Below are 12,376 nucleotides of genomic sequence, written 5' to 3'. Positions count from 1 at the left end.
TAACATTAATAACAAAAGCAACAAATTGTTTTAAAATGGAAATCTACACGAAGTCATCATTACACTATTTTCACTGGGTACAGAAGACATCTTGCAATAACAACACGTACAGTATGAAGCAAAGCAGGGGTTTCATGATCTTTTAGGACAACAGGCTGTTGATAATCGACAAATCTACTTGCACACCATGCTCTCTAGAGCAGAGCTTGCCAGAAAACACACCTAGCAGCAGAAGGTAACATGTCAGGTAATACAAACATTCCATCCCCAAAAGGACAGAAGGACAACATACTAGAAGCACTCAAGGATTAAGTCCATAGCAGGAAAACTAGAACTTCTGATTGATTGCTATTGCTCCATCAGCAGAGAGAGTTGCAGCATATGCACTATCAGGTTTGTTTAACTATGTTCCAAGAAAGTTTAAACAATGTAATGGTTAAACAGGGAAAAGCCTGGAGGGACAAACAAAACACAACAGACAAGCATGCCTGGTTACATACAACTTTGCATGGAGGTACACAGAGAAAAGCTATGGCATGAAGGACTACTGGCCTGTCCTCAGTTTTCCTCTTCTAATGCTGCAGCAGCAATAACTCACAGGCTGAGATGCCACAGATATACTGTGGGCAGCAGTCCTGCATTTTAATCTCCATTCATCGCTGCTGAACTTAGAGGATGCAGAATTGAAGTTACACATTTGGAAGCATCTGGCAATAGCTATTTCTCAGGCATAAGCCTTAGCTTATACTGTCAAGTTTTCATGTAAGAGGTATTAGGTACTGCTGTTAACAGCTTTGTGGTTAAACATTTTAATTGGCAATCACTTGCCCTTGTCTGGTAGCTGCTCATTTTTACTTTGTTCAGCCCATATGAAAGTCTTTGGAGGACAGATTGTCTGGCATTTCAACCAAAAAATGCAGTATACAATTAGTTTCCTTCACCTTCAATACCTTAGATAGAAGGAATCAGGAAGTAAAAGCCCAAACAAACAAACCCTAGAAGCCTGAAACCTTTCTAATTGTATTTGTGCACCTCCCGAAAAACAGAGGGGAAGGGAAAAATTATTAAAAATATGCCTGCATTAACTTTACACGTGTGACCAAATCACTCTACAAACAATGAGGAAAACCTATTAGTCCCTTTATTGAATGTTGAACTAATGAAAAGCATTTCAAACTTAACTTTTTAGAAAACTTGAGTTTGGAAGTGCACCTGTCAGTATTTGCAAGTGGAGAAGATATCATGGCTTTAAAAAAAAATCAGAAGAGAAACTACTATTAAGCCACTTGAGGTTATTTCCTTTAGCATAATCCTCCTGTGTGCCAAGTATATCCTAGCAGAAGCTCTCCTTGAAAGTCTTCTAAATGTTTGTTCACAGCACTGGGCTCTAAGTCTAAACATTTAGTTTCCTAAAGCTCTTTGTCAGGCCTGTTTACAGTCATGTATATTTTTCAAATAAAGACCTCAATTATTTGTTCTTATACTCAGTAAGTTTGTGTGCTTCTCCTAAATTAAGCCAGTTTCTTTTTTCTTTTTACTACTTTTTTTTTTTTTAAGTAACCATTTTCACTTCTCTTTAAATTCTTCCCTTTCTTTTCACCAGCCTTGAGGTTTATCAGTGGGAAGCATTTAATTTATTGATGACTGTGGTGGGCCAGGAAAAGAGACTTCCCAGTAAACAAGATGTAGCTCAGTGTTGCAAACCTTTGCTCATATGAATAGTGACATGAGGGTCAAGAGGGCTCCTCCTTGGATGAATAGCTCCTTTATCATTAAGCTGATGTTTCACAATCAGGATGGAGCAATAAAGAGTAAAAGTAAGGAACTAGAGAATAGGGAAACGACTGCATTGTCTTATACTTGCTTCTGTCGTCAAAACTCATTCCTACAGCAGGGTAGGCAAAGGTGTCATCACTGTGGGTCTCACAGCCTTCTTCCTCTTCCTCCTCCCAGAGTCCCAGGACAGACTCTGGGCCACAGCAGCAAGGCAAGGATAAACCATAGACTTATATCAACCAGCCTCTACACAGTCCAGAGTCAGTCACTTTTAACATAATAGTCTAATGTACTCCAATAAGAGTTTAAGGAGTACTTCCATTACACATTACAGTTAGGGTAAGTAATATGGCACTTAAAATAACTGAAAGCAAACTGATTCTTCACATGACTTCTAGGTGCTCTTTTTAAGCTTACTTTTAGACTTTTAGGATTGGGAGAAAAAAGACTTTCTTTCTAGCATATCCTAAAACACTCAGCTTGTGAGCTTTGTGAAAGTGTTTGTTAAACATTTCAATAAAAGTTTATTGCAGTGTATTTGTACTGTAATCAGGTGTTGTGAAATCTTCTATTACAGAATGCAAGCTTTAGACAGTATTTGACATAATACAGCCCCCTTAATAATCACTTGAATTGTTGGTATAAACATACCAGTCCGTACATGAATTGAGAGTCTGTGCTGATAAAAACAAAAACCAAAAACGAGTAGGTTAAGTGGTTAAGATCACCCTAGACATCTAACTTTGCAGCCATTCCACACACTTTCTATTACACTTACAGCTAACATAAGGCTGAGATGAACACATGAGCTAACCTGGGTGGGGAACAAGGGCAGCAGAGAGATCTGTCTCTGAATAAGTCAGTCCTTGTCACCTTTCAGCTTGCTTCTGTAAACAAAATTGAATTGTTAGTTCAAGTTGAACATTTCTTGGCATCGTTGCATTTTACCAACAACCATTTAACGTCTTATATCTGGCGATATTTGCTAAAAAATTTTATCTAGTGTGTTTTAAATTGGGATATTAAAGAGAATATCAGAGAAGTAATTAGAAGAGCTGAATGTGGCTCCACAGAACATTAGTGGGCACCGCAAGAAGAGAGATAAAAGGCTTTGAAATGAACTTAAGGCCATGAAACAGGAGGCAAAAGCTGAGAAATGGGTTAAGTCATGCAAAATCTCAGGAACTAGTTCAGGGATTCTATGGAAGAAGCTCAGAGAAGCAAAACAGAAGTGTGGATTAGGAAAAAAAAATATATGTTTTAAAATCAACAACATTCTGGATGAATTGTAAGAGAATAAATTTGGAGGGGGTTAATATAAGAGCAGGGTGATCAGGATTTGCCAAAAGAGACAGAGATTTATAATGTTTAAAAGAATTAGCAGAACCCAAGAGAAAAAGCATAGATAGTGCTTGACAAAGCACTGTTACAAATACTATTTACAGTATACTTCACAGCTTATTCAAGTTGAAATCCTGATGCCCTTACATTTTTTTTTCTCCCCTCTTTGTATCAGCTGGGCTAGATTTCACCCTGCCGTTCTCCTCTGTAGGAAACGCTACTTCCCTCCTCACCACTTCTCACACAAAATGAGAACAGCAACAAAAGTACAAGTCTAGATGAAAGCAAGCAGAGAAGTTTCCAGTTACCAACAAGAGTAAAAGAAGAGCGAGCTATGTTTTATGTTTTAGCTAAACTGGGCTTAAGAGGACAACAGAATATCTAAAAGCGATCATCTGACCAGCAAGGTCAGACATGGAAAGTAAGGTATAATTGGAAGCAGTACAGAGACAAAACAGAAATACACCAGGAGCTAACACACTGAAGAGGGAAGGCCCTCCTCACTGAGGTGTACAGAAGTACTCAAAACAAATACTTTGATCTGCCCACAGTTTGCCTTATACTACTTCTCCTCACTAACTCTGCACCCATCACCACTCTACAACATGCTATAGTCCATCCTAATGAACTAATCTATAACTTTTTCCCTGGTCATTTTATATTTTAGGAAAAAAATCTTTCTGCAACTTCAGGATCAGTTGTGATAAAGGTCATGGAAAAACACTAGCTAAATGATTCCCTCATACCAACGTCAATTTCATCCTAAACTGAGCCAGAGTCTGGATTCTGAATGATATCTACAGCAAGTCAAGCACACTAGGTTTAAGGTACACCCCAATCCAAATAAGGTTTTTCTCTCGGGGATCTTGGACAGGTTTAGGATAACCTAGACTAAGATTTCAGTGAGATTCCAGTACAGCAAAGGCATCCTCGAAAGCACAGCACGTCTTTCATTTTCCCGACATCCCTCCACAATTTCAAGCCTCCATCCACCATTCCACTCCATACCACGACACTGTATTTAATGGGGGTACTGAGACGGTAACAACAAGGACACTGCCAACAGAAAGCTCTGCTATCTGAAGCAGACAGAAAGCAGCCACCAACCGAAGGACGAAGACTTAAACCACAAACTTTTAGAACCAAGAACCATACCCTCTTCTAAGCTTGCACAGTATCAATTACGCCAACAGTCATGAGTCATTTTCCCCGTCTTCTGTATTTTAGCATTTTAGTAGACTTTTTAGCGAATTTAAAAATAAAGTTTTTTAAAAATCCGAAACACAATGAACATGAGGTCTAGTCAATATAAACATCTCTGAAATAAAGTCCCAAAGGACTCATTTCCACTGCTGGAGCCCCGCGTATCTAAGCAGCCTATTTTCCACGGTTCACCGTTGCTGGCCACCATCTTTTAATGGACACCACGTCCATTAAAGGACACTAACCAAGTTTATACTACTCTGCGATTTTATACATACTATTGATTAATAATTAGATTTGAAGAGGCGTTCTGCCAGATAAGAGGGAGAGGACGATTAACCCGCTCCGCATGCTTAGAAAGAGGTCTTTGGGCTGAAGTGGAAGAGGGCTGCAAGCATCCCTGGGTGCGAGGCGCTCATCCCTGGGCGGCCTGAACTTTCCTTCAGCTGCCCCGACTGACCCCTCAGACCTGCACTCAGCGCCCTGACAACTCACAACGAGGGCATTCAGTACGGGGGAGAAAACATGGGAAATAAATAAATAAAGTCCAGCCCAAACAGAAGACGCTCAAGACGCTCGGCTTCACCTTCCCCTCCTCACACACGAGGGAGGGAGCCCCTCCGGGTGGGCCAAGAGCCGCAGCGAGCACCTCGGTGCCGGGCTGGCAGCGAACCGGGGGCTCCCTCCTCGCCCCGATCGCGGGCCCCCGGGGCTCGGAGCTTTCCTCGAGGAGGCTCCGGGCTCGGCGGAGACGGGACCGCCGCTGGCTCTCCCCGGGGAGCCCGGCACTGCCCCTGCCCTGCTCCCGGCCCCGCTCCCGGTCCCGGTCCCGCCCCGGGGCGCCCGGCGGCACCTGCTCCCGCCCGGCCGCCAGCCCGGTACCTGCAGAATCTTGTCCAGCCCCTCCTGGCCCAGGCAGGGGAACTGCTTGAGCAGCTCCGTCTTCTGTCGCTTGTAGTCGTCGGTGGCCGAGCGCCAGTGCGGCTCCTCCAGCACCTCGAAGATCGCCGCCCCGATGGACAGGTAGAAGATGATGGCCGAGGTCAGCAAGGGGCCCCTGTCCACCATGGTGCCGCCGGCGGGGAGGCGAGGAGAGGAGAGAGGAGAGGAAGAAGAGGGCCGGGGAGGGCGGGCGGGCGGAGCGCGGCGGGCGGGCCGGGGAGGCTGCCCCGCGTTGCGGCCGTGGGTGCCCGCGGCCGCCCCTGACACCTCTGCCTTGCCCCGCCGTGCGCCGCGCCGCCTCTCCCGGCCGCTGCCGCTTTCCCTTAGAGCCTTCCACACTCCCCTCCCACTCTCCTCCTCCCTCACTTCTCCTCCTCCGCTCCGCTCCTCTCCTCTCCCCCCGGCTTGCCTCCTTCCCCCGTGGTTTTTTTTTTTTCGTTTTTTTTTTTTCTTTCTTTTTTCCCTCCCCTCCCTCCTCAGCAGCGATTTGAATTTGGTGCCCTCCCGCTTCCTCCCCCTCCGCCCAGCCCCAGCGTGCGCATGCGGGGCTGCGGGCGGGGGAGAGGCCGGCGGGGCGCCCCGAGGTGCGGCCCCCGGATGGCCCCGGCTCTGATCTCGGTCCTAGCCCCTATCCCCCATCCCAGTCCCGGTCCCGGTCCCGGTCCCGGTCCCGATCCCGGCCCTCACCCGCCCGTGAGGGGCCGCGCCGGGGAGAGGAGGGTGCGCGACCTCCCCGCCGCCGTTGGGAGCGAGTGTGGGGGCCGCTGAGGTGAGCCCGGCCTCGCTTCCCTCAGTGACTTTTTGTTACCGTCGCTGTTACTTGACTCATCCTGCCAGGTTCCCCGGAGGTTTTCGTTTTCGACGCTGGAAGGTTGTGAAATAAGGCGTTCGGCAAAGCGCTGGAGGAGAGGTGGCAGCAGCTCTGAGGAGGACAGAAGGGGGGCGGCGGGCAGGCTTTGCCCTTGCCCCGGGATGTTGTCCGTGGGTGTTATGGACCCTTCACCACAAGAACAGCATCTCCCTTCCGTCATGCATTTTGTAAACTCAATAAATCACACGTTTCTGTATGCACCCATGCGTGTGGGCCTGTGAGTTTCCATGAGATGTTCAAGCTCTCTGGGGTGAAGTTCACCAGCTTGCCGTGATCATGGAGCCCTTCCCAGGAGCCTTTCATGGCCACGCTCCTCCACAGTCGTACATCAGGGCTGCTGGAAGTGGAGTTGAATGGTCAGAGAAAGATCAACTCAGTGACGAGATAGAGCTGTGTGTTACATGACGTGGCAAAGGGCTCCTGGTGTGCATGCAGTTTGTGTTAGGAATGCTGTTATTGTGGCATAACTTAATTCCCCGACTCCCCTAGCCCTCTTCCCCCTGGACACCCAAGAAAATGGTCAAAAATGCAGAGGTGTCCAAAGGATTTTTAGGTGCTTAGGTATGTCAGCTGGAGTCCACACACCAAAGGGCTGAGGTTAGCCTGCTGAAATTCTCATGTGGCCCTAATTGAAATGGGAGGAGGGAAAATGGAGAAAACTGGAAAGAGGAAGGAAACAAGGAGAAAATACACAACAAAGTATGAGAAAGGAAAAAGGAGAACATGTGGAAGGCAAAGGAACTGCCTCGGTTAGGAGGTAGCCAGAGACACCTATCTGTAAAACTTTGACTCATGCCAAATGGATGCTCTTGTGAGACTGCCCACAGAAATTTACATGGCCCTTAAGCAGTCCTTCCTACTAGCTTGTACAGTGCTTGATGAAAATACATCTGCCAGAGGTTCCTGGCAGCTTAAAAAGCAGGACTGGAGAAACCACAAAATCCACAAGCATGTTACGTGATCAGCATCGCTCTTTTTTTGCATGGGATTCCCCAGTTATGTAAAGGCAACATTAAGAAGACAAAAGGATTGCCAAACTGTAGTAGTAAAAAAAAAAAAAAAAAAAGTAATTATGTGCTAGAAGAGATCAAGTAGAAGGTGGCATAATACACATTTTAAAAATAATGAATGGTATAGGGAAATTACAATAATTTATTTTAAAGCAAAAGTGGGGGGTGTTTCATGAAGTTGTAAGGCAGAACTCTTAATTAAATGGAAAAGAAGGATTTCATGATGCATGATTTTTGCAGGAAAATTATTCCCAGGTGCTATCATTTGGCCCAAGAGCTTTGCAAAACTTGAAAAGCCATTGGCCATATAAATGAATAATGTGAGCATCCATCATTGCCTTACTTAAGGATTTAAGATTAAAGTTAAAAAGGGTAAGGTATGTAAAAACTCAAAGCAAGTGACTGAAAGCATTAAGCAAGATGTTTCCCATAGGGTGAACTATGATATAATTCTACTTCTGGTGTTCTCGCACCTTCTTCTGAATCACCTGCAAGTGGTTAGGATATTCCAACAGCAGGAACAGTAGTCTGACACGTTATAGCAGTGTTTCACTTGTGTGTTCCTGACCCTGAACATCTGTGCTTCATAACTGGAAGGTATTTGATTAAATTTTGAAAATGTACTCTTCTCCATCTGTCTCCGAGTCTCTAAAGGCCCATTTATACCATTGAAACTCTATCTTAAAGGGATGAGGAATGACACAAATGACCCTGAACCTACTGCAATTATATAAGCATGGATGAGAGCGCTTTCAGGCATTTTATAGGAAGTTTGTTTGCAATTTTGATTCAACATTTCTGCTTTCCACTCTAAACTCTCAATCACTGATTGCTTAATTAGTGCTCTCAGTTACTGAGTCAGTCAGTGTTTAAAAACAAACAAACCTGTAGATCACACACCATTTTTCCCTGTGTTGAAATGCTATTGCACTTGTTAGACTGTCTCCTTGTGTTTCTCCAAGTTCCAAAGAGATGATCCTGGTAAGGATAACACTGTTTAGAAGAATAGTTTATTCCCCAATGAACAGTAGCCAACTACTCCTGCAGTTAGTAGTCATTCTCTCAGTATCAACAAACTTCTTGCAATGAGGTGTTTTACTTCTTTTCTGCAGAGCAAATTACAAGGCATTTTTTCATGCTGCTGTCCAAGCAAGTGCGGCAAGAAAGAATGTTTCTGTAGCTGGCCTCTCTTTGCACCTCCTGATTTAAAATGCCTCTCCTGACCTCATAAAAGATCCCATATCCTTTTATTCATGGCCCTTTTATACTCTCTGTTTCCCTTGGATTAAACAGTACCCCTATTGTTAACCCACAGCACCTGCCACATAGGCCCCACAGCTTTTCATGCTAGCTAAATTAATGAAAAGTCTAGGGTTATTCACTCAAAGGCTTTTAAATCTCATTAAAAACCGGGGGAGAAACAGCAGATAGCACTCTGGTGAGCAATACTACAAGTATCAATCATTTGTAGTATTTGCATAGGTCATTATTCAGGCTGTCCAGTCCAAAAGGAAATCTCTTTCATCCAAGCTGTATGTCTAAGACACATTTGCTGTACAGATGTTTCCTAGAACAGCCCGAAATGAATGAATAAATGTCAAAAAATGTTTTAGATGGAGCAAATAGAAGACATTATTTGGGCAAAGGGAACCTGTCATGTAGTGTCAAAAACTGTGTATTGAACTGAGTACAAACAAGGAAAAACGATTAGGTCTCTTCAAGCCTGTGCTATTTTTCACTTGGAAGTCTATTTTTGGCTCGTCGATGCCCCTGTTCTAAATGATACCTGTCAACTCTGCATCTTTCTGTTTTCTTTATCCATCACAATTTGGGCACCTCCAACATCGCTTTCAAGTGTTACACATCTAGCCATAGTTTTAAGTAAGCTGAGGGGTGTACTATTGTGACTAGCAGTTCTGTTTCTTTAGTACAGTTGGGTGTGTACAGAAAGGGTAAGGCTGGTGTGCAGATGATACAGAATTTTACGAGACATTTGTAGAAAGTTCAAAATTTTTTCCATGCGTTCATTCACACCTATTGGACTAAATATTTATACATAGCACATTTTGTGCCCATGTGTACCATGAACATACAGTAACGTATTCTAAGTACAAAAAAGAATAAAAACCTTACCAAAACAATGCACATACCACTGCAACAGACTTCTTCACCCATGGGCAGATAATGAGTGAACAAACACCACATGACAGATGTTAGTCATACTGCTTAATGAATAACTGGTGATGAGTACAATACCTGTGTGGAATGGCTGTAATGTGTTCAAGGAAAAATACACATTTGGACAGTCTCTTTTGCACTGGGATACCCACAGTGTTCGAGAGAAATGTCTTCATCAGGAAGTCCAGATATTTCAACATTTTTTCGGTGTGTACTTCCTTGACTGCCTTGCTCCTCAGCCATCCACAGCTGTCTTGGGATCTTCACAACTGGATGATGAAACCTCATTTCCTTCAAAATATTTTACAAAGAAAGACTCTGGCCTTGTATTTCGACTTTCCTGTGGCCTGAATCTTGCAGCTGAATGCTGGTAGTACCAAATGCTTCTGATAGTCCTTGACTCGGACATTCATGCCAGTGATGTGGAAAGTTCAGAGTACAGCTTTATAAAAAAAAAGAGCTTGGATAGTTTCAGTTCTGGACAGGGTTTCACCATCACGATACCTGGAGCACGTTAGTATTCTAGATGGTGTGCTCAAGACTGGCTGAGCACCATGGCAACAGATTAATGCAATATTCTGTGATTTTGTTATGTAAAACATCACTGCCGGGTCTTATTTTGGAGTGATTAAGAAGGAGTTAAATTCTATTTGTGTACAGTAATATGGATGTAACATTCCTCTGAGTCTTGCTTCCCAAACCAGTTTAAATTTGCTTGCATCTTGTGTCACAGCACGAAAAGGCTTCTCCTGTGTTATGGTGAATGTACTGGGCAGACCACAGGGCAGAATTCGAGGAGCCGTGACCTCCCCCGTCCCCCACTGGGGTTGCTCAGCGGCATGTCTGTAAGCCAGCTTGTGCAATGGAGGCCCTTGTGTGGGACCGGGCAGTTCCCACATCCACGCTGGGCTCCATTCCGTGGCTGGCATGTAACCCTCACGTTTTGTTAGTCAACGTTACCACCTGCTACAAGGAGCTGTTCCCACCTACTTCTTCCCTTTATAGAAACAGAAGTTGCCACATTAATTTTAGCAGAGGAAAGGCAGAAAGGTTGATGGCTTTTCTTATCCATCTTGAGCGAATACAATCTTGTAGATAACAAGCGAGGACAGTTATACACCTCAAAAACATTGAAAAGGAGCACATTTTTATCATATATTCTATTTGTTCAAATCCTGCAGCACCAGCTTGTTAGGTTAGCCTGGGTCATAGCTGGGGGAAAAAAAAAAAAAAAAAGAAAAAAAAATTTGAATGAGCAAGTGAGAGAGTGGGTTACATGCTGTTAAAGAAATATATATATTTAAGAATTTTTCTGTATGGACATTATTTGTTTTTGTGTGTGGTATCTTGTAATGGAAGAAGGGTCACGACCCATGCTGTCTCCAAGCATGTGCTTCTTCCTTTGAAGCTGAGTCCCTGGCATAGTCTACCTCTGCAACCTATGAACCCCTTCGCTTGTCACATTACATTGTCCTTTCTGATCCCTCCTCCACTATATGTGGTATCAGAAGAAAAGACAGCAAAGGCTGAACCAGAACACCCACAGCTGTCCTGCATGAGAGTCACAATGCAAGCTGCTTGTGGCTCATAACTAACAGTTTGTAGCCTCCTGGACCATTACCAGGAGACATGAGGAAGTTCTGGAGGGAACTTGGATTTCAGGGTTTGTTGCCCTCCAATGGTGGCTTTCACATGCCAAGACCCAGTGCAGAAGTAGCAAGCAAGCCAGGTCACCAGTAGATATGACTTTAGGGAGGCAACCTAAAGTTAGAACAGCAGGAAAACCTCCACCTGGTTCTAGTGCCTCAGTCAACAACCAGGTTGTTGTCTCGGCTGCAGGCAAGAAAGCTGCCTGCAGGCTCTAACTTACACTGGGCCTGGTCTCAAGGTGAACACCATGCTCTAGGCTCTCATTGGCTTTGCCGGGATGCGTTGTGGGGTCACAGTCAATTACAAGATAATCCATGACTGGAGTGGTAAGGCAAGTCAGCTGCTGAAGGTTTTCCTCATTTTGTGTAGCAGTTAGTACTGCTCCGTTCTTCTTTCTATCCAGTGGCCCTGTTGGTCTCAGAGCAGAGCAAAATCTGAGGAAACTGGGAAGCAGTGTGTGAAAGGAAGCAGATTAAAACTGGCCACACTGCTGCATGTGACAGCGGTGTTCCCTTCAGGAGCTCTTGGGGAATTCCTGGTAACTCAGATCGGAACAAGGTGTGGGAGCAATGAGGTGTGGGAGAGGCCTGACAGGAATCAGAGTTGAGGAAAAGCAGAGAGTATGTGAATAGACAACCTTTAACGACACCTAAGGATCTGCTAAAATTGTGAAAATCTTCGGAGCAATTGGTGGGGAAGGGGGAGAGAAGACAAAAGGTGAAGGAAACTTTAAGATGAACTGAGGTGGCGCTCTGTAAGGCACCCAAATGGAGGTGAACACCCGTACCTGCTTCTTTCTCTCAAGAGGAGTGTCTGAGCTGGCCAGAAGACCCCAGCGTATATTGCATTGCCAACAAGGGTTATAGAAACTAATGGTTAGCAGGCTGTTAGAGGTTTCACAACTCACTCCCATTGAATATTAGTTATTTATTTTGCCAAAGAGAGAAGGGGAAAAGGGGAGGAGGAGGAAATAAAAACTACATAGCATGGTTCAGTTATTTGAAAGGCTGAGTCAGTAAGGAGATGGGTGAACTCTGTAGAAGGCAATGCTTCAGTCAGGAGAGAAAAGTCAGTGCTTTCCTTGCATGTATTTAAAATTTCTTTGGAACAAGGAATCTACGCAAATAATGTAATCTGTAAACACTTGCACAGTTTATCAGCCTTTGCTCAAAATCTCTCACTGGCAGGGGATACTTGCAACGATAGATTCCCCAGGCTGGGAGCTTGCCTCTTGGTCTGCCTCAGCTTTTCCCCTTGCTTCACTCCCTACTCTCACCCCCAATCTTTTGCAATTCAGTGACAATCACAGTTAATAGAAGGTGTGTCTGTGATCCTATAAAGCAATTTGCATCATCATCTTTTGTGATGAAATTTTCACAGGGGAGGAGGAGCAGCAACATTTTGC

The 12,376-nt window shown here is 44.4% G+C and overlaps 1 protein-coding gene and 1 long non-coding RNA gene across 2 annotated transcripts in view; one reads left to right on the top strand and one right to left on the bottom strand.

The window, feature by feature from the left end:
* The window catches only part of KCNK5 (potassium two pore domain channel subfamily K member 5), a 39,349-nt gene extending 33,806 nt beyond the window's left edge, over positions 1–5,543 (bottom strand). Inside the window, exon 1 of the mRNA XM_048080093.2 lies at positions 5,203–5,543. Coding sequence (XP_047936050.1) covers positions 5,203–5,388 — 186 coding nt within the window. The 5' untranslated portion in view covers positions 5,389–5,543. The remainder of the gene's footprint in view (positions 1–5,202) is intronic.
* Positions 5,544–5,705: 162 nt separating this feature from the next.
* On the top strand, positions 5,706–6,334 carry LOC125184888 (uncharacterized). Its single transcript, XR_007169489.2, has 2 exons — positions 5,706–6,031; positions 6,100–6,334. It is a non-coding gene; the product is annotated as an uncharacterized lncRNA (long non-coding RNA).
* The last annotated feature ends 6,042 nt before the right edge of the window (positions 6,335–12,376 follow it).

This window comes from Anser cygnoides, chromosome 3, assembly GCF_040182565.1.
Source record: "Anser cygnoides isolate HZ-2024a breed goose chromosome 3, Taihu_goose_T2T_genome, whole genome shotgun sequence".
NCBI lineage: Eukaryota > Metazoa > Chordata > Aves > Anseriformes > Anatidae > Anser > Anser cygnoides.
Note: the sequence above shows the minus strand (reverse complement) of the source record. Positions and strands in the feature narration are given on the sequence as shown.